Source organism: Somniosus microcephalus, chromosome 8 (genome assembly GCF_052327205.1).
Source record: "Somniosus microcephalus isolate GS21.2 chromosome 8, FLI_Smic_1.0, whole genome shotgun sequence".
In the NCBI taxonomy this organism is placed as follows: Eukaryota; Metazoa; Chordata; class Chondrichthyes; order Squaliformes; family Somniosidae; genus Somniosus; species Somniosus microcephalus.
Window position 1 is genome coordinate 121,727,898 of NC_140994.1, and position 22,831 is coordinate 121,750,728.

The window sequence follows — 22,831 nt, forward strand, 5'->3', positions numbered from 1 at the left end:
TGCATAAAGAAGAAACCAATCCATAATTAGTCAAAGTACGCCTATTTCATATTAACCTGCAATCACCAGATGATTACATTTCAATGTGCATTAGGTTAAAATGAGATGAGGTGAACAATTGAATCAAACTTTTCCTTCATGATTTAAGTTGCTTTTATATTGCTCGAACACCGTGCCAATGCTGACAGTTACCGGCACACAGGTCTCATGCAGCTGACGATACTTTAGTGACCTTCTGATCGACCTGAAACGTTAACTCTGTCTCTCGCTCTCTCTCCACAGGTGCTGCCTGACCTGCTGAGTGTTTCCAGCATTTTCTGTGTTTATACCCAAGTATAAATAAACTGGATTTATTAACGGTGGTCAAGAAGACCCGTTAAAAACAGTCTTCATGGCTGCCAGTTTTAGCTGCTCCAGCAAACTTACATTGGTGTTGCCGCCGGATGCAGGTCATAAGCTGGAAGTACCAGCACCGTGATATAAAAGTAGCGCTAATCTCTTCAAACTCAATAGGACCAAATTACAATCAGCCTTCTGCCAACACTTCAGATTGATTGCAGTCATTTATACCAATATACAAATCGCGAGCTGGAAAGGCACAATAAGCAGCTGTTGAGATACCGCGGCAAACGTGGGAGTCGAGACCAGAGCTAGTAAAACAGAACAGCTTTTTATTTCAGCCTCATGGCAAAACAGGAAACAGGAAGAGCCCGCGCCTGACTTAAATACTCCCCAGACAGGAAGTGTTCCCGGCAGCCTGTCCCTGTGGGAAACAAGTTGCTGGAGGAAAGGGCCCCCGGTTGGGGGCGTCTGCTTAAACTGTCCGTACCGCCGTGAGCGGATTGTGTCCAGTGGTGGCGTGTCGCCACAGAGCTCCCCCCAGAATCCGCTTAGGAGGAGTGGACGAGTCGTGACGGTGGTCTGATGGTTCTGCCGCAGCGGCTCTGCGTGATCGCCGGTCTAGTTGGCGGGGCCTGGCGGTTCACCGCCGGCTGTGCTGGCTTGCTGGCGGGACGGCCTCTAGTTGGAGGCCGGGCCACGGGGACCTGTTCCCCTGGTTCTGTGTGTGCTGGTTTGAGCCGGTCGATGGAGACTGTCTCGACCCTGTCGCCGAGTCGCAGCTTGAAGACCTTGTCCCCGGTTTGTAGTACTTCGTACGGTCCGTCGTACGGGGGTCGCAGGGGTCCGCGGTGCGCGTCGTGTCGCACGAAGACGAAGCGCGCCTGCTGTAAATTTGGCGGAACGTGAGGTGCGAGTTCGCCGTGTCGGTTGACCGGAAGTGGGGCGAACTGCTGAGCGGAAGAGAAAAAGTTGAGCCGCTGCTGGTCGGCCAACCAAGGCGTGGTAGCCTCCGGAAGGAATTCGCCTGGGACGTGCAGTGGTTGTCCGTAGACTAACTCCGCTGCCGAGGACTGGAGGTCTTCTTTGACCGCGGTGCGTAGGCCTAGTAGTACCCACGGTAGGCGGTCAGTCCAGGTACTGTCCTGCAGGCTGGTGCGGAGTGAGGCCTTGAGTGACCGGTGGAAGCGTTCACAAAGCCCGTTGGCCTGCGGGTGGTACGCCGTGGTTCGGTGGAGCGTCACACCGAGGTTGCGTGCTGTGGCCGTCCAGAGTTCGGAGGTGAACTGGGCGCCTCTGTCGGAGGTTATGTCGGCCGGTACGCCGAACCTCGCTACCCAGGTGTTAACGAACGCCCTGGCGATGTCGGCTGTGGTGGTGGAGGTCAGCGGCACTGCCTCAGGCCAGCGTGTGTAGCGGTCGACCATCGTGAGGAGATAAGTCTGAACTTGCGATGGCGGCAGGGGCCCGACGATGTCGACGTGTACGTGGTCGAAACGGCGGCTGGGTACCTCGAAATCTCCCAGGTGTGCTTTTGTATGCCGTTGTACCTTAGCCCGTTGGCAGGCGAGGCAGGGGTGGCCCAAGTCCGAACATCTCTGCTGAGGCCGCGCCAGACGAAACGCTGGGAGAGGAGTTTGACGGACGCGCGGGAACCCGGGTGGGAGAGCCCGTGAAGCGCGTCGAAGACGCGGCGGCGCCAGGTTTCAGGGACGACCGGCCTGGGTTGGCTGAGTGTGATGTCGCAAGTAACTGCCGTGGCTTTGGGCCCGTGCGCGACCTTGGCTAGGCGTAGCCCTGGCAGGCTGGTAGCCGCCGAGAGGAGGTCCGGGTCCGTGAGCTGGGCCGCTGCTAGTTGCGCGTAGTCGACCGCGAGGTGATTCGCGCAGATGGCGGGACAGGAAAGGCAGTCGGCGACAACGTTGTCTCTACCGGAGACGTGCTGGATGTCCGTGGTAAACTCGGACACGGCCGCGAGCTGGCGTTGCTGCCGAGCGGACCAGGGTTCGGTGTGCTTGGCCATCGCGTATGTGAGTGGCTTGTGGTCCACGTACGCGGTGAAGGGGCGGCCTTCCAGGAGGAACCTGAAATGGCGGACTGACAGGTGGAGCGCGAGAAGCTCGCGGTCGAAAGTGGAGTATTTGACCTCCGGGGGGGCGCAGTTGGCGGCTGTAGAAGGCAAGTGGCTGCCACGCGCCATTAACCCACTGCTCGAACACGGCCCCGACCGCGTGGTCGGAGGCGTCGGTGGTGAGCGCAACCCGGGCGTCGGCCCTCGGGTGCACGAGCAGAGTGGCGTCGGCGAGCGCGTTTTTGGTGGCATCGAAGGCGGCTGACGTGTCAGTGGTCCAGGCTACGGCCATCTTGCCGGATTTACCTCGGAGGGAGTCGTATAGGGGCTTCATGAGGGCTGCAGCTCTGGGGATGAACCTGTTGTAGAAGTTCGCCATCCCGAGGAACTCCTGGAGGCCCTTGATGGTTGTGGGGCGGGGGAACTGCTGGACGGCCTGCACCTTGTTGGGCAGGGGGACGGCCCCAGCAGGGTTGATGTGGTGACCGAGAAAATCGATCTCGGTTAGGCCGAATTGGCACTTCGCCGGGCTGAGGATGAGCCCGTGTTGGGCTAGGCGCCCGAACAGGACGCGAAGGTGTTCGAGATGTTCCTGTTTGGAGGAGCTGGCCACGAGAATGTCGTCTAGATAGACGAATAGGAAGTTCAGGTCCCGCAGGACCGAGTCCATAAGGCGCTGGAAAGCCTGGGCTGCATTCTTGAGGCCGAAGGGCATCCTCAGGAACTCGAACAGGCCGAATGGGGTGATGACGGCCGTTTTGGGGATGTCCGCGGGGTGTACGGGGACTTGGTGGTAACCGCGCACCAGGTCGACTTTGGAAAAGACGGTTCGTCCGGCCAGTCGGGCCGAGAAGTCCTGGATGTGAGGCACCGGGTATCGGTCGGGGGTGGTGGCGTCGTTAAGGCGGCGGTAGTCCCCACAAGGGCGCCAGCCTCCGCCGGGCTTAGGGGCGATGTGGAGGGGCGAGGCCCAGGGGCTGCTGGAGCGGCGGATGATGCCGAGTTGTTCCATGGTGGTGAACTCGGCCCGCGCGATTTCCAGCTTGGCCGGGTTGAGCCTGCGGGCGTGGGCAGAAACTGGAGGGCCGGTGGTGGGGATATAGTGCTCCACCCCGTGTTTGGCGGCTTTGGCCGAAAAGGTCGGGTTGGTGAGGGCGGGAAACTCGGCTCGGAGTGCCGAGTAGTCGTCCACGGCCCTGGCGAAGCAGTAGGTCGTCAGGCCGGCCGAACGGTCCGGGGTAAAGGCGCCGGGGATGGTGGCCATAGTGTTGGCGTCGACGAGGCGGTGCCTCGGAATGTCGACAAGGAGGCCGTGGGCGCGTAGGAAGTCGGCGCCGATGAGTGGGCAGAGGACCTCGGCGGTGAGGAACTCCCAGCGGTAGCGGCGGCCCGCGAGGTCGAGCGTGACCATACGGGTGCCATATGTGCGGATGTCCGAGCCATTGGCGGCGGCCAGCATGATACCTCGTGTGCCGTGTTGGATTTCGAGGGCGGAGGCGGGGGTGATGCTGTGCTGGGCCCCTGTGTCGCACAGAAATCGGCGGTTGGTTCTGTCGTCAGTGACGTACAGTAGAGGCCCCTTTTGCCCCACGGCCATCGCGGGGGCCGGTGCGGGGGGGGAATTGAAGGTACACGGTGGCGTGCAGCGTTGGGCCTTAGTGCCAAAACGGGTGTGGTAGTAACAGTGGCCCGGAGGGGTAGGGCGGGTGGGCCTGGTGGGCCGGGGGGACCGCGTGGTCGTTGCCGCGAGGTCGGGCGTGACGTCGCGCGCGGACTGTGCAGAGAGCAGCCGGTCGGCCTTTTCTGCTATATCATTCAGGTCCGTGGAGCCGGACTCCACAATGAGCGGGCGGATGCTGACGGGAAGCTGCCGAATGAAAAGCGTGCGAAAGAGGGCGCCGGGGGGCTTGTCGTCCGCGAGGGACAGCATGTGGGAAAGCAGGTCTGATGGTGAAGCGTCACCGAGACCGGGGAGGTCAAGGAGTTGGCAGTGGCGCTGGTAAGAGGACGTTTGAAATTTTTTAAGGAGCGCAGCCTTCAGATGTTCGTACTTGCCATTCTGTGGTGGGTCCTGCAGCGCTGCCCAAACTTTGGGGACGGTAGCGTACGTGAGCGAGGAGACGAGGTAGTCGTACTTCGTGGTGTCGCCTGTGATGCCTTTCAGCCGGAATCTGGACTCGGCTTGAACGAACCAGGCTTCGGCCAAGTTTTCCCAAAAGTCTGGTAATTTAACCGTGACTGCGTTTGTATCCGCCATGCTAGCTTAGGATTCGTCCTGAGCGTCGGGGTCACCAGTGTTGAGATACCGCGGCAAACGTGGGAGTCGAGACCAGAGCTAGTAAAACAGAACAGCTTTTTATTTCAGCCTCATGGCAAAACAGGAAACAGGAAGAGCCCGCGCCTGACTTAAATACTCCCCAGACAGGAAGTGTTCCCGGCAGCCTGTCCCTGTGGGAAACAAGTTGCTGGAGGAAAGGGCCCCCGGTTGGGGGCGTCTGCTTAAACTGTCCGTACCGCCATGAGCGGATTGTGTCCAGTGGTGGCGTGTCGCCACACAGCGCTGTTTATATTACAGCTGATGTCGTATAAATGAGGTGGCACCATTACTACCAAACAAATCGAGCACCACCTCAGAGGTTTCCAAGGCGGCTCCAGGGTCAGCTTTTTAACCCTGGTCAATTAATGGTCAGTTTTTTCAAATCAGCCTGTGCCGTTCACTTTTTCCCCAGCCACAATTTTTTCACCACTGGCTCATGCAATGCAAGTTATGCCTTCTAAACAACTGCACATGCATGGTTGCTCTTCTATTCCCTCCACTGCTCAGCGCCCTACAGTCAATGGGGGAGGATTCCACTGTAGTCAGTCTTGGTTTAGTGCTAGCACTCTGGCCTCTGAGTCAGAAGGTTGTGGGTTCAAGTCCCACTCCAGAGACTTGAGCACAAAATCTAGGCTGACATTCTCAGTGCAGTACCGAGGGGATGCTGTACTGTTGGAGGTGCCGCCTTTTGGATGAGATGTCAAACCGATGACTTGTCTGCCCTCTCGGGTGGACATAAAAGATCCCATGGCACTATTCGAAGAAGAGCTGGGGAGATGTCCTGACCAATGCTTTTCCTCAATCAGCATTACTAAAACAGATTATCTGCTCACTATCATGTTGCTGTTTGTGGGACTATGCTGTGTGCATATTGGCTGCCGCATTTCCTACATTAGAACAGTGAGTACACTTCAAAAATTGGCTGTAAAGCGCTTTGGGATATCCTGAGGTCGTGAAAGGCGCTACAGATATGCAAGACTTTCTTTTACTTTCTCAACTACGAAAGCATTAGTTATATGAAAGGCAAAGGGGTGATGCAGACATGGCTCTAAAATAGAACGGAAAGCAACAGAAATTGAGAAAATCTAGTGGGAAAACAGGGAAGGCCACGAAGATCTGAAGCTGTTGGAAGTCTTTGCCGTTGCCTTCGTTCGGATTCTAGGAAACCTGAATCGGTGAGCTGGCTGTCTTCTGTGTTTATACTACTAAATCCAGCTCTTTATCCAGTATTACCTGGGTTTATGAATCTGCCAACAGGATAAGGGAGCTGAATTTAGCAGCATAAATATCAGAAGCCAACTCGTGGATTCTTGTCCCTAGGATATCCAAAGTAAAACAGTATAAAAGCAATTAAAGTTCAGACCGGAAAGCTACCAGAACCCAGGAGGAAGATGAGAAACCTGGATAGATTTTATAAATTCACACTCCCAGGGCATCAGGAATTTGGGAGTAAAGTCAGTTGGTTCTTGCAGAATTTTCTGCACAGTAACAAAAAAACACAAAAACACAAGAATTAGGAGCAGGAGTAGGCCTTACGGCCCCTCGAGCCTGCATTCAATACGGTCATGGCTAAACATCAACATCAACTCCACTTTCCTACCCTATCCCCATATCCCTTGATTCCCAGTTCCCTAAAATCTATCGATCCCTGTCTTGAATATACCCATCAACTGAGCATCCACAGCCCTCTGGGGTAGGGAATTCCAAAGATTCACCACCCTCGGAGTTAAGAAATTTCTCCTTATCTCAGTTCGAAATGGCTGGCCCCTATTCTGAGACTGTGACCCCTAGTTCTAGACTCTCCAGCCAGGGGTAACAGCCTCTCAGCACCTACCTTGTCAAGCCCTTTAAGAATTTTATATGTTTCAATGAGATAAAATTAATTTGTGCTCCAAGCTCCATGCAAATCAGTAAAATCTACTCTACCATCTTGAAGTTTTCATTGAGTTTGCTTAATTTGTGTCGGAGGGCAAAGATGGAAAGGTCGTTGTGAGGAAACTGATGTGGTGAGCCTGTGAAATTCCATCATTTTCTGTTTTAATTTCAGAATTTTGGCTTTCACTTTAGATCTCCTCAGCAGCAGGCTTAGCAATAGCCTCAGCTGTCACATGGTCCTCACACCTTTGCAAGGACCTGTGGCACAGTTGGGTGGTGGGTGATGGGTAATGAAGACGTCATGCACCATTTAGTGGGATGATACACTGGGCCAGATTCTGATGAAATTAGAACAGCATGTGAACGATGCACGCCGTGATTAATGCGTAAATCGGCCAGATACTTGTCGTGAGGAACAGATACCCACATCAATTACAAATCACCACAAACTGCTTTGCGAGAACGGCATCACGCACTTAACCTCTTGGTGATTTTCATGAAGTTGCTACATTTGCACATTAATTGCCCATTAAATCGCCACAGAAAGTTAAGTCTAGTATTTAATAGCGTACGTACCCTTTTAATGTGATAATTGTTCATGACTGCCAATCAACCTCTCTATCCCAGAAAGTGAACAATTTTAAGTGTGGAATCTCATTCTTTCATGTTGTGAATAGTTTTAGGAGATTTTAAAAATTTCAAATTTTAAATTATTTTTTTTTTACTTTTCCTTTTTGTCTATTTTTTCTCTCTCTCTTAATCCAATCTCTCTTTCCCTCTCTTTCTATACCTGATTTGACATTGAATTCACCCACTGCAATTCACCCTCCTTCTCAGTCCTTCCTCTGTTTATTTCTCAATCTTTAAATCTCACTGGTTAAGGAGAATCACTGTTTGACCCATTGTTCACTGGGGTCCCAAATGCCCGTTTGCCCTCGCTGCTCCGTTATCAGCTCACAATTCCAGCAACTTAGTGGGCAAAAAATTACAAAAACCTAAATGTGCACGAACAAGTCTATCTAACTGGGCACGCTGCAAAACCTGGCCCACTGTGTTTCAGTCTTGGTGTCGTGCTGGCCATTCTGATTGTATAACACTGAATTCTCTTTATACCTGATGAAGCAACAGGCTGATTAGCTGTGGGAGGGAGATTGTGTCTGATATTGATTGAGTGTCAGTACATATGTGCACAAAGTAAAAGGTTTACACTGCAGACTCGTGTTGATTACATTATAAATCACTGGGAATAAACCCACAACCATGTGACGATGACAAATTTCTCATTCTCTTGCCCTGTTGGACTCTGACAAGCTTCTCACTGTGACTGAAGGCTTAACTATTCATTCTCTCTCTGCCTCAACAGTATTCGCTAATATTTTCAAGTCAATTTATCTCATAGCAAAAGGACCAGAAAGTCCAAGAAAGTGAATGCGTATGTTTCTAACTCTTAATTAAAGATTCTATGGTGATGAGACAAAAACAGCAGTAACATCATAAAAAACAACAGAAAATGCTGGAAAAACTCAGCAGGTCAGGCAACATCCGTGGAGAGAAATTTGAGTTGACGTTTCGGGTTGGACCCTTCTTCAAAACTGGAAAGAAAAGAAACTAGATCGAAGGCAGGGCTGCGATCGGACAAAAGAATAAAAGAAACAAAAGAAGTAAAAGAGATTAGAAGCTAGACGAGATGGTAATAGGCTGGGGTTAGGTGTAAAGTGTACTGGCAGGGCAAAACATAGCTGCCAGGTGTGAGAGAGAAACAAAAGGAAAGCGGGGGGAAAGGAGTGGAACAATTACAAGAGAAAATGAAATGGGGGCCGAGCTTATGATCTGAAATTGTTGAACTCGATATTGAGTCCGGAAGGCTGCAGACTGCCTAATCGGAAGATGAGGTGCTGTTCCTCGAGTTTACGTTGAGCTTCCGTAACATCATAAAGATTGATTGTAAGAACAGTGAGAATTAGCAAGACAAAGAAACAAAACTGAGTAGGAGAGAGAGATAGAGGGGGAGAAGGAGAGAGGGGAAGGGAGAGAGGGGAAGAGAGAGAGCGGGAGAGAGAGAAGAGAGAAGGAGAGAAAGAAGGAGAGAGAGAGGAAGAGAAAGGAGAGAGGGAGCTAGAGAGATAGAGAGAGAATTAGCAGCAAGACAAACAGCCAGAGGGAAGGAGAAAGAGAAATCAGGTGGATAAAATAGCAGCTAGATTAAGAACCACAATCTGAAGAGTGGAAGAGAGAGAAATTTAGCAGCGTGATTAAGAAATGCAACCCGAGTTGGGGAAGACAGAGAGAGAGAATTAACAAGACTAAAAAACAGGCTAAGGAGAGAGAGAGCAAGAAGCAGAGAGCGAGAGGGAGAGAGGGAGCGAGAGCGAGGAAGCGAGAGCATGAGAGGGGGAGAGAGCGAGCAAGAGAGAGAGCAAGCGAGAGAGAGAGTGAAAGCAAGAGAGAGACAGCATGAGGGAGAGAGAGCGAGCAAGAGAGAGCTTGAGAGAAAGCATGACAGTGCAAGAGAGAGAGAGCAAGTGAATCATAGAATCATAGAAAGTTACAGCACGGAAGGAGGCCATTTTGGCCCATTGTGTCCGCGCCGGCCAACAAAGAGCTATCCAGCCTAATCCCACTTCCCAGCTCTTGGTCCGTAGCCCTGCAGGTTAGAGCATCCCAAGTGCACATCCAAGTACTTTTTAAATGTGGTTAGGGCTCCTGCCTCTACCACCCTTTCAGGCAGTGAGTTCCAGATGCCCACAACCCTCTGGGTGAAGAAATTTCCCCTCAAATCCCCTCTAAACCTTCCATCAATTACTTTAAATCTGTGCCCCCTGGTTTTTGACTCCTCTGCTAAGGGAAATAGGTCCTTTCTATCCACTTTATCTATGCCCCTCATAATTTTATACACCTCAATAAGGTCTCCCCTCAGCCTCCTCTGTTCCAAGGAAAACAGACCTAGCCTATCCAGTCTTTCCTCATAGCTAAGATTCTCTACTCCCGGCAACATCCTTGTAAATCTCCTCTGTACCCTCTCTAGTGCATAGAAATTTACAGCACAGAAGGAGGGCATTCGGCCCATCTTGTTTGTGCCAGCTAACAAAGAGCTATCCAGCCTAATCCCACTTTCCAGAACTTGGTCTGTATCCTTGTAAGTTACAGCACTTCATGTGCATATCCAAGTATTTTTAAAATGTGATTGAGGCTTTCTGCCTCTACCACCCTTTCAGGCAGTGAGTTCCAGACCCCTACCACCCTCTGGAGAGAGAGAGTGAGAGAGAGCAAGGGAGAGAGCAAGAGAGAGACAGCTTGCTGAGTGAGAATTAGCAATGAGCCAACAAGTGAAGAATGAGAGAATAGAGATTTTTAAAAAGTGTGAATCAGACACAAAAGAAACACAGCTCAGGAGCAACAGTGAAGAATAAGGGGTGTGAGAAGAAATTGGAGAAGATCAAGCAAGAAAACATGAGAGGAAGAGATGAAACTAATCAAAACATCAGTCAGACAGACATGCTGTAAGGGAAGGTGCCCAAACAACTAAGAAAAAGAGAGCTTATAGGCAAAAAAAGTAGGATAAACAGGCATTAAGCAATGAAAAGATAGAATCATCCACTGAGAGCACGAGGAGCTGTTTACTAATCAGTAAAACAAATAATCTGCAAATAAGCTCCAAATGGGTGATATAAAGTAACGTACATACAATATTGACTAATACTGAGCGTCAGCTTGGCTCAACTGGTATTGTTCTTCCTTATGAGTCACAGGGTTGTAGATTCAAGTCACATCCCAAGGTTTGCGCACATAACCTTGTTGATAGAGCTAGATGAAGAAGGGTGGAAGGAGGCATAACATCTCATCCAAAAGACAGCACTACCGACAATGCACCAAAGCGTTGGTTTAGAATATGGGCTCAAATTCTGGAGTATGGCTTAGAATCCATAACTTGCTGACCCAGAGGTGATAGCGCTGACACGTAAGTACTGAGGGAGAGCTGCATTGATGCAAATGCTGTCTTTGAGGCTTTAATTTATTTAAGGCCCCGTCTGCCTGTTCAGGCAGCTACAAGGATCCCATGGCACTGTTCAGGTGGATACAGAGATCCCATGGCACTGTTCAGGTGGATACAGAGATCCCATGGCACTGTTCAGGTGGATAGAGAGGTCCCATGGCACTGTTCAAGTGGATACAGGGATCCCATGGCACTGTTCAGGTGGATACAGAGATCCCATGGCACTGTTCAGGTGGATACAGAGATCCCATGGCAATTTTGGAGAGGAGTACAGAGTTCCTCTGGTATGCCATCTGACATTCCGCTCGCAAGCCAACACTATCGGAAAGAGATTAACTGGTTTGCTCCACTATCCATCAATATATACTCGTCTGTTTGTAGTTAAGAGATGATATGTATAGAGACAATGTGGTTAGGGATTTTATGTGCTCAGGCATACCCTATCTGCTTGATAACCTCCTCCAGCCCTACAACCCTCTGAGATCCCTGCGTTCCTCCAATTCTGGCCTCTTGAGCATCTCGGATTTTCATCACTCCACCATCGACGGCCGTGCCTTCAGTTGCCTAGGCCCTAAGCTCCAGAATTCCCTCCCTAAACCTCTCCGCCTCTCTACCCCTCTCTCTTCCTTTAAGACGCTCCATAGAACCTACCTCTTTGACCAAGCTTTTGGTTACCCGTCCTAATATCTCGTTATGTGGCTCGGTGTCAAATTTTGTCTGATAACGCTCCTGCGAAGCGCCTTGGGGTGCTTTACTATGTTAAAGGCGCTATATAAATGCAAGTTGTTGTTGACATTCAGACTTAGTCTCAGCAGTGGTTGAAGGCAAAGTCAAGATAAATATCTCAAGACTAATGGGTCGAAATCACACTGTGCAACTGTAACATAGAAAAGTGTCAATGTGTTCAGATGACATTGTGCTATTTTAAGTGGGTTACTATTGCACAGTGTGATTTCAACCCAGAGCCTAGAAATTACTTCTAACTATATTACTTTAAACTTGTTAACACCTGCTTTAAAATAGCAGATAGAGGAACGTCATACACATGTGTTCATTGCTAACAGTAATTTCTAGGCTCAGATGTCTACCCTTTGTCTGGATGTGCTAAGGCACTGTACAAATATCAACAAATAAATACTGAAAAAGAATCTAAGTAAGGATGAATTGGAATCCCAACCTTCCTAAAGAGACACCGTCATATGGTCCAGTGTCACATGAGATGCTTCACCAAGTTTGAAAACAGAGGGTGTGTGAAGTGATATTATTGGTGACATGATGTATTAATTCCATTTGTACCAATGTTTTTATTCTGTTTAAAAATAATTAAGCCTCCAAGAACAGATTTGAGAATCACACTGTAGCCAATGGTCTGTCTGATAAACTGGATTTTCACTCGTGAGCAACATAATAGATCTAGTCAGTTTATTAAAGAGGCTTTTCCATTATAGCAATAATGCCCTTAAAGCATGTATTCCATCTATGCCTTCCTTGAGCTCAACTTTCCATACTGTTTAATAATGACCAAAAGTGATAGCCATCACTTCCAAAAAGGGAGTTCACTCTACCAGGGATAACACTTCATTTATAATTAACACTGTCCTGTGCGGTCTGAATGACCCACCTGTGAATGATGTGTCTGCTCTGTAGATAATCCAATGCCAGAGCCAGCTCACAAATATAAAGCTTCACCGTTTCCTCCTTAAAGTGAACATTCTGTTGCAGATGATAACGAAGGTCTCCACCCAGAAGGAGGTCCACCACCATGAACATATCCTCCTCATCCTGAAACGAATACCTGAAAGGACAGATATAAGCGGAGATTGTTGACAAGCCTTACAGTGTGAAGGAATATGCCATATTCAGAAAAATACACATTCTATGAAAGAAAAAGCCTTATTAAAACATGACATACTGGGTTTGGAAGTCTGGAAGCCTTAACAATCTAAAGCCGTGAACAGCATACAGGATATTGAGATAAGATAAGTTGTTGACTCTGAGACAATAGCCCTATTGAAGTAGAAGGTTGGAGGTTCCTAAAAGTCTGAAGCCTTGGAAGGAACACAATACTATACCAAGTTTAAGTGTTATAAACCAACACTTCGGAAAGAAACACAGAACATTAAAGAAACACCTGCCGCCAAATCGTTTTTATGTTAAACTTAGAACACAGGAGACACGAGTCTGTGGTACAACCAGCTGAGGTGATTAAGAATTGCGTAGATCATCCTAAGTGAGGTGTTCTAAATGCAAAAGATACAAACAGAAGACCTTCGTAAGAATGACATCAAATAGATGCACTGCTCTATATTGTTTTTGTGTTAAGCTTGAGACCTACACAAGAGACACAAGTCTGCTTGCTACAAGCTGAACTAACTGTAAGAATAGCAGGAGTCAACAGAAAAATGACTAGAGATAATTAGCTTACATCAGCAGAAAACTTCAAAGGGTATACCACTGAGAAAGAGTATAAAAATTGGACTTTCAAATGGGAAGATAGATTCGCTTGAAGGGGCAAAGCGATTCTCAGGCTTCAGAGGCAAGCTCTGCAAGTCTTCAACTCTTTATATCTCGGGGATCAAAAAGGTACTTGTATTTGATTTTGGTGGATATCCTGGAATAAGACTAAGAAATGTAAAAATGTAACGAAGTTAAGATTTGAGAATAAGAATCTCTGATAATAGAATTGTAAGTTTTCTGTATTTGGAACTGTTAATGTTGCGATTGAATCACCAGCTATAAGTTACATGTTGGTTCTTTAATAAATCTATATTTTTTTAGAGTTGTCTCACATATTACTTCTATATCAAACTCGCGAACTCAATCTCTGTACACTCTTTGGTGAGGAGTTGCAGAATTCTGGGGGAGTTTACCGGATCCTCATAATGTCCAGAAGGTTACAGTCTAGCTAAACTTAGCATTCTCCCCGTGTTTGCGTGGGTTTCCTCCGGGTGCTCCGGTTTCCTCCCACAGTCCAAAGATGTGCGGGTTAGGTTGATTGGCTATGATAAATTGACCCTTAGTGTTAGGGGGATAGGGTGGGATATGTGTTGGTGTAGGGGTTACGGGGATCGGGTGGGATATGTGTCGGTGCAGGCTCGATGGGCCGAAATGGCCTCTATCTGCGCTGTGGGGTTTCTGTGATTCTGTGATTCTGTGAAAAGTGCTATCTGGAGGACGGTAACATCTTCAGGTCATTCCTTTCCTTTAGGGAGAGATAGTCTGGACCTTTAGACCCAATTAAGCGTCATTAGGATTCGGCTACCTCTAACTTTAGTTGAAGGTGAACGTCTGGGGAATACGCCTGATCTGGGGTAGCCCAAATGGGGCTAGGACTAGTAATAATCCCTTTCAGTTGGCGCCCAACGTGTGTTAACGAGTTGATACAGAACCTATACTTATATTTATATCTATATCCATCTTGTAGATTGTTAAGTATAGAAGGAGTGTTTTACTGACAGTGGTACTAAGACCCAGATTTAAGTCTCTAGAGACGAAAAGTCCCTGATCAGGCCTTGTAGAACTTAAATCAGAACTCCCCCAATATGCCATTGAGGTCTAGAAATTTCTTATAAAGTTCATATTAAACCCTAACCAAGGTTAGGTCCTGACGAAATGGCAAACCCTGTCGGAATTGGCCAAGTCTTTTTATTAGGCAATTCAAACGATTGCTTTATTAGGGGAAATAATGCTATTCCTGTACCTCCACAAGACCAAGTGATAATTTTTTAAATAGAAGGCTTTGATGCCGACGGAGCTGTTAGAACTCATTGCACGATTAATGTTGATCCCCAGAACCAGGGGATACAGAATATCCTGCGGGATAATCAAACAAATTCTCCAAATCCACTAAATTCCTTAATGAAAAGGTGCACACCGGCACAATTGGGAGGCCTAATGAACGGTGCCCAACAAGGTGGTGGCAACCATGGCTGAATAGCAGGACATGGAGCAGCCTATGCTGCTGGGGGCCATGGATTCCGGTTAAGCTGGCAAGCTCATGATGAAATAAATGACCACAATCTTCGAGAAAACTATAGACAGCTTAGAATCCATTATAATCAATGTCGACAGGCACTAGCTCAATCTTATTTAAATGCTGGAGGTGCAATGATTACTGGTCCAGCAAGCCAACCCCAGCAACCACAAATTGCGCCCTTAGGTCAAGTAAACCTGAGCTCTATCTACACAATGTGTGGTACACCGGGAAACACCAGCCAGGAAAAAACCTGCTGGATTTTAACTAACCTTGATAAATTGGAAACCTGTTGCCAAGATTGGAATGCCCAACACCTGAGGCAACTACTACAAATGATACTAAGTTCAGACTTAATTCCCCCATTAAACCAGTGTAACAACTGGGTTCAAATATATGCTTATGTTCTCATGGCAACTCAGGAAGGGCATGTAATGGGTTCCATCAAGGAAATACTCACTAATACAGCCACAACTAAAGGGCTGGTAGCTGCCTACAGATTAGGCAAAGTACTTACACCGGATAACTGGGACATTGTCCATGGTTGCCTGGCCAATCAATACCAAAATACAGCCCTCAAACTTGCCTGTGAGGGTGCTCTAAAGGATTATCGGGATAACCAACAAAGATGGGATAATGTCAATCGCATTATCCAATTAAATCATGACCTCTTAGGCCTACCACAAACTAAACCTATAATGAGATCAGAAACTAGGGATAAAAAAACCGGAGAAGGTACCTTTGGTACTCAGAAACAAGGACTATATAGACCGAAGTCTCAAGTCCACCCCGCCCAGACACAAACTCGTGGCTCGGGGCCCCCAAGAGGGTATTCCAGAAGATTTACACCCCCAACTCGCCCACAATACGAGAAAGATTTCTCCCCAGAAAGATGGGATAGACGAGGGGCTAGACCTCGAAAGGAAAGCGAAGGACAGTGGACTCCCTATGGGGACAGTTTCTACACTGGCCAAAACTATCAGAGAGCCATGGGAGGATACTGAGAAAACCGAAATGGGGATTAAAAAGATTCCCGGCAGAACCAACGTCTACCCCAACAGGAGGATCGTCAAGATAATAAATGGTCCGACAAACCCCCTAAGGGATCTGGAAAACATGATACCCCCAAGAGGGAGGAACAAAAATCAGTTAAAATAATTAAAGACAAAGCAGCAAATGAAACTCAGCATCCTGAGGATGAACAATCCCAGGTATGAAGGCCTGGCACCCAGCCAGGGCCTCTTGAATTCTCCTATGCCATGGCAACCTTGCCCACAAACACACAAGTGAAGGCCCTGTTTGATACGGGAGCTGATTACACTGTAATAGATCCTGCAATTATAAAAACTAAGTAGACAGATTTGGGGAGCCCAATTTGTAAAAGACCATTAGGGGGATTCACACAAGACAAAACCAAAATAATTAATTTTTACAAAATACCTATTACCATATATGGAATCACTGTGACCCTAGATGTAGGACTGGTACCACAATTGGCCTGTTCTCTCATTATAGGACAACCAGACATGAAACATTACCTTAAAATCTCAACCAGACCTGTAGAAGCATCCACAGACCAGGATGACAGGGAAAAACATGTTCGGACACAGCTTGATCGAACTTGCCTAGAGGGGGGAGGCAAAGACCTCCTCGAGCAACTCATTAGTAGATACTACCCTTATCTACGCCATCCAAATCAATCTGGAAAGATAGACATCAAACCCCACCCACTTGATGCTGACTGGCACAAACCTAAAAAACAGTGGCCTATTCAAGTCCACAAAGGAAAAATAGATCTCCTAACAACGCTCAAAGAACTAACAGAACAAGGCGTCTTAATCAGAATGGCATCTAGAACTAATTCACCATTGTTTGGTGTTGCTAAACCAGATGGAAGGTGGAGATTAGTGGTCAATTATACAGCCTTAAATAAAGTAACGGCCCCACATACTGCACAACAGCAAAATTCCACAGTCCTTCTCTCTGGAATCATGAGGGGAAAATATAAATCTTGTATTGATCTAGCAAACGGCTTCTGGTCACATCCAATCGAAAAAGCTGATTGGCCAAAAACTGCGATGACTGGACCCGATGGTTATCAGTATTGCTGGACCAGATTGCCCCAGGGATTTCAAAACAGTCCCGTTCTCTTGTCAGCCCACATCATTGACCTTTCAAAAGACCTACCTAACGTCAATTCTTATGTGGACGATATATATCTGTCACATGACAATCTCCAAGAGCACTTGAAAGACATTGATAGTGTTTTATCCAGACTTACAACTGCTGGGTACTTAATCAACATAAAAAAGAGTCAACTAGTTAGGGAAGAGGTAGATTTTCTGGGCCTGTGAATAACTGGAAATGGTAGAGGATTAACTCAACCCTATAAAGAAAAATTAGCCACCATTCCATATCCTAAAACTCTGAAAAATCTGCAAGCAAGTTTAGGACTGCTGAATTTTGCTCGATCCATTACGCCAACCTTTGCCGAGCTCTCAGCACCCCTGTATGCTAGAGTGGGCGAAGCAGCAAAAGGACCATTCATATTTTCACCAGACGATTACACAAAATTGCAACAATTATGCCGAGAGGTACAAAAAGCCATAGACCTGGAACAGAGGGACTTACAAGTTCCCCTCAATATTCATCTCAGGTCATCACCTAAAGTGGCAGTTGCAGTTTTCTATAATGAAAAGAGAATAGTGCCCATTCAGTTCCATTCTTATAACTTTTCCAATGTTGAAAGGAGGTACATTTAAAAAGAAAGGGTAATGACTATGGTAGTCCAATGCCTCATCAAGGCACGAACCCTTCAAGGGAAATACCCCATTACCATCTATACTGAGATTCCCGATTTAAGATCAGTATTGAGGAAGGCCTCTGATGAAAAAAGAGCCACCCAGATCCGATATGATAAATGGGTATCGTTCTTGAATGATCCTACACTCATTTTTAAATTCCTCTCCCCAGAAATGGACTTAGAGCATCTTCCCATCATGGAGGATGATGATACTGTTAAGTCTGTGTGTTATAGTGAGAATTACTACACAGACCACAAGAGTAAATTCAACAGGTCTTTACTGGTTGGAGGTCGGACTATACTGAATACAATATTATTACACTGTGCTTATATACCGGTGTGGTCACCACCGGTATTACGTATACAGCAGCCAAAGAAAGTAGTACCTTTCTTAAGGTGGACCAGGCTTAAGTTCTCTTAAGGTGGAACAGGTTACATACACCACAATCCTCCCTTTTTAGCTTAACAGTCATATCCCCAAATAAACATAACATATATACATATATAACTTCAGGTATAACAGTTCAAAGGTTCAGTCTCTCAGGAGGCTTTCTGATTCGGCTTGGATAACGCCTTTCAGTGGTCTCTGATTCTTGTTGTTGAGGTGCCTCCTCTAGTTGGTTGCCAATGTATTGGGTGTCATCATCATCATCAAATACATTCTCGGCCGAGGTAGATGCTTCAGGTTCATGAACGTCTTCCACAGCTGTCTCTGTCACAACCATGGGTTCGACCCTTGCTCTCGACTCTACCAGTTGATCCGCATGACGCCTTATCACATTATGACCAATATCTACGGTGTACATCAGAGGTCCTTGTCTGGCCCGGATTGTTCCGGACTGCCATTTGTCGTTTCCATAGCCCCTTGCCATCACTGGTTGTCCTATGTCGAAAGTTCGAGTGGTCTTGTTGTTAATATGCTGAAACTGTTTGTTTTCCACTTCCCTCCGCACATTTGGTTTTAACAAGTCCAACTTGGACCGCAACCTCCTGTTATAAAACATCATAGCAGGACTTTGGTTAGGCACAGCATGATCGGCGTTTCTATATGACATCAGGAACTTATCGACCTTGTGTTGCAGCGGAATCTGATCATCATTCATGGCCTTAATAGCCTTTTTGAATGTCTGGACAAACCTTTCAGCCAACCCGTTTGTCGCCGGATGATATGGGGCAGAGGTATAATGTTTAACTCCATTCTTCTTTAAGAATTGTTGGAATTCTTCCGATACAAACTGTGGTCCGTTGTCCGAACAGATCTGTTCTGGCAATCCGTTCCTTGCGAATATTGTTCTTAACACCGCAATTGTCTTTTCTGAAGTAGTGGTATTCATCTTGATGACTTCTGGCCATTTGGAATGTGCGTCCACCGCGATTAGGAACATGGAGTCCATGAATGGACCAGCAAAGTCAATGTGTACGCGTTGCCATGGGGCTGAAGGTCATTCCCATGGGTGTAGCGGTGCTATCGGAGGTGCATTTTGCACTTTTTGACACCCAGCGCAGCTTTTCGTTAACTCCTCAATCTGTTGGTCAATACCCGGCCACCATACGTAAGCCCTAGCAAGACTTTTCATTTTAACTCCCCCCAGATGACCTTCATGTAGTTCTTTTAAAACTCTTTCCCTTAACTTGGGAGGAATAATCACTCTTGTCCCGTACATCAAAGTACCATGGCAGACGGACAGCTGGTCTCGCCTTGCCGAGAATGCCGGTAACAGAGGATCACCCCGTGTTGGCCATCCTTTCACTGTCACCTCGTAGACTCTGGACAGTGTCGGGTCGTTCCTGGTTTCTCTTTCAATACTTGCGTCGGTGACAGGTAAACACTCGATAATGGTCGAATGAAATAACTCAACAGGGTCAACTTCCGTCGTGTCTTCATCTTCAGGTAATGGCAGGCGCGACAGGCCATCAGCATTGCCATGCTGTTTCGTACCTTTGAATTCTATCTGATATTGATGTGCCCCTAAGAAAAGAGACCATCTCTGGAGACGCTGTGCTGTCATCACCGAAACACCCTTCTTAGGGTTAAAAATGGACACCAACGGTTGATGGTCTGTCAGAAGTGTGAATTTTTGGCCCTGTAGGTAATGATTAAACTTCTTCACTCCCCATACAAGGCTAAGGGCCTCCCTATTGATCTGCGCATAGTTGCGCTCAGCGGAGGTCAATGATCTGGATGCAAACGCGACTGGCCTTTCCGTGCCATTTGGCAATTTATGTGAGAGTACTGCCCCAATACCATATGGAGAAGCATCACAAGCCAACCGAATAGGCAGTGTTGGGTTGAAGTGAGCCAACACTTCCTCGGAGGTGATCAATTCTTTGCTTTTGCGAAATGCCTTCTTACAGTTTTCGCCCCAGTCCCATGGTACCCCTTTCTGTAAAAGAGCGTTCAACGGATGCAGCACCGTGGATAGATTTGGCAGAAATTTATGGTAGTAGTTAATTAATCCTAGAAACGACCTCAACTGAGAGACATTCTCCGGAGCGGGAGCCTTTACAACTGCCGCTATCTTGTCAGGAGACTTATGAAGCCCCTCCCGGTCAATGACATGACCACAGTACGAGATCCGCTTCTGGAAGAACTCACATTTCTGCCGATTTACCCTAAGTCCATACTCTTTCAGTCTGTTGAGCACCAGTTCCAAGTTAGCGAGATGCTGTTCATCACCATCACCTGTGATCAGAATGTCGTCCAGGTAACATTGTGTGCCTAGAATTCCCTGTAATACCTGCTCCATGGCCCTCTGCCAAATTGCTGGAGCCGATGCCACACCAAAAACCAGCCTATTGTCCCGGTACAACCCTCGATGCGTGTTGATCGTGAGGTATTGGCGTGACTCTTCTTCAACCTCCATCTGCAAGTACGCCTGCGCCAGGTCTATCTTGGTGAAGTGTTTCCCGCCAGACAGTGAAGCGAAAATATCCTCAATCCGTGGAAGCGGATACTGCACCGTGTGAAGCACCGGATTAACGGTGATCTTGAAATCTCCACAGATGCGAACCTTCCCTGGATCTCCTGGCTTATTGTTCGCAGGACGTTTCATAACGGGAACAATGGGTGTAGCCCACTCACTCCAATCTACTTTAGACAGTACCCCTGAACGTTCTAGTGCTTCCAGCTCCGCTTCAACCGCAGGTCGTATTGCATAGGGTACCGGCCTGGCTTTAAAAAATTTTGGTTGTGCATGTTCAACAATCTTGATGTTTGCCGTAATTCCTCTCAGTGTTCCCAGTCCCGGCTGGAACACCTCTTTAGCCTCATCCAATATTCTGGACAATCGTTTAGGTTTGACAGCTGTTTCCCCGGAATCTACCGTTAATGCTTTCAAGGAGTGCCAGTCCATATTCATTTTCCTAATCCACTCCCGTCCTAGTAGTGGTGGACCTCCTTCAGGTAGCACATATAAGTCCATTACTTGGCTTCCTTCGCCCTTGTGGACCACTTCTACCTCTATTTTTCCGATGGGGTACACTCTTTGCCCCGTGTACGTTTTCAATATAATCTCCGTATCCTGTAAGGGAATATGTTGGAATAACCTTCTGTAATCTTTCTTATTCATGACCGTCAATGCCGATCCAGTGTCCAATTCCATTTTTACTTGGACTCCTGCTATCTTAAGAGTGACCCAAATTGTCTGGAGGTCTGTATCCTTACCAACGTTGTGTATTCTTAAGCTATCCAGTTCATTACTGCTAGCGTCTGAATCTGACTTCTGTTCAGTCAAACTGTTCTTTGTCACCTTGTATACCTTTGCATATTTTCCTTGCGATGACTTTTTATTGCTGGTCTTCTTTCCTGACCGGCATACTTTAGCTATGTGGCCAAACCTGCCACACATTCTGCATTCTTGGTTTTTAAACCAACACTGGTTCTGATCGTGCGTTGTCTTTCCACAACGATAACATTTGACAGAACTCAAACCCAATTTGTTTGTACCGAGTTCCAGTGGCCGTAGCTGCATTACTGCCGTGCCTCTCACTGCGGCCTCGTGTGCTGCTGCCATAGTGACCGCCTTCTCGAGAGACAGCTCATTCTCCTTGAGCAGTCGCCTTTGTGTATCCTGTTTAAATAAACCACACACAAATCGATCTCGAAGTGCCTCTGTCAGTCCCGGTCCAAACTGACAATATTTTGCTAGCTTACGTAATTCCATCAAATATTCAGCATTGCTTTCATTTTGCAGCTGTCTTCTATCGTAAAATTTAAATCGTTCCGCTAGCATCAGCGGCGTGGGGCTAAGATGATTTTTTAGGACAGTAACAATCTGTTCGAACGTCTTATCCGCCGGTTCATCTGGTGATAACAGGTGTTTCAATTGCCCGTATGTCTTCGCACCCATTAAGTTTAATAATGTTAGTGCTTTATCTGTCTCAAGAATTTTATTTGCCTTACAATAGTTTTGTATGCATTCTACATACATAGCCCAGTCTTCTATATCACTGTCGAAGGCATTAATGTTCCCATGTTTAGGCATCGTAGCAATTTATCATATTTTTAATGTTATCTAAGATGGCGGCTTCCCGCTCTTGCCGTCGTCCTTCCGCCCACAAAATGGCGGTTTGCCCGCACTTGGCGGTCTGCACCCGTCCCCCGACGCTGTCTCCGCTTCACCGCGGCTCTCGCGCCTTCAGTTTCCCCAGACGCTGCGCCTTTAGCCCGAATGCGGCCCTTATCTCTGGTCGCGATCGATGTCCCGCGCTGCGCCTCTCGCTCGAAAGCGGCCCGGCCCTTATCTCTGGTCGCAATCGACCTCACCGCCCTTATTCCTCCGTCTTCCCAGCCCCGTCTGTACAGCCAACGCGGTTGACTTTCTGTCGCGTCGCTGCCCGGCTTACCCACCACGAGGTAGTAGAAGAAGCTGACAGTCGCTGATGGAGGCTTCGAGGTCAGGATGTCTTCTGCACTCCGGTTGCTCGATGCCTGCCGCTCGACGTGTCTTCCCGTAGGTGATGAGGGTGGAAACCTCTCTTCGACGTCCTGTCTGTGGACGAAGTCGCCGTGGAAATTACTGCAGCAGGGTAAGAATCGGACTCGTCGCCACTGTTAAGTCTGTGTGTTATAGTGAGAATTACTACACAGACCACAAGAGTAAATTCAACAGGTCTTTACTGGTTGGAGGTCGGACTATACTGAATACAATATTATTACACTGTGCTTATATACCGGTGTGGTCACCACCGGTATTACGTATACAGCAGCCAAAGAAAGTAGTACCTTTCTTAAGGTGGACCAGGCTTAAGTTCTCTTAAGGTGGAACAGGTTACATACACCACAGATACAGAGGAGGGAATCAGACAAATCCCTATGAGACCGCTCAGAGAGTACCATCAAGTCATTTACTGTGATGGATCGTCGATGACGATTAAAAAAGGGATATCCCAACAATCCTCAGCTGGGATGGGGATAGTAGTAGGGACTTTTTGAGATTCCTATTCTTTTTATCCAGAAG

The 22,831-nt window shown here is 47.5% G+C and overlaps 1 protein-coding gene across 1 annotated transcript in view; it reads right to left on the reverse strand.

Annotated features, from left to right (window-relative positions):
- Positions 1-22,831, reverse strand: part of LOC147113767 (serine/threonine-protein kinase 32A-like) — a 653,668-nt gene that overhangs the window by 395,578 nt on the left and 235,259 nt on the right. Inside the window, exon 4 of the mRNA XM_085995084.1 lies at positions 12,218-12,391. Coding sequence (XP_085851210.1) covers positions 12,218-12,391 — 174 coding nt within the window. The remainder of the gene's footprint in view (positions 1-12,217; positions 12,392-22,831) is intronic.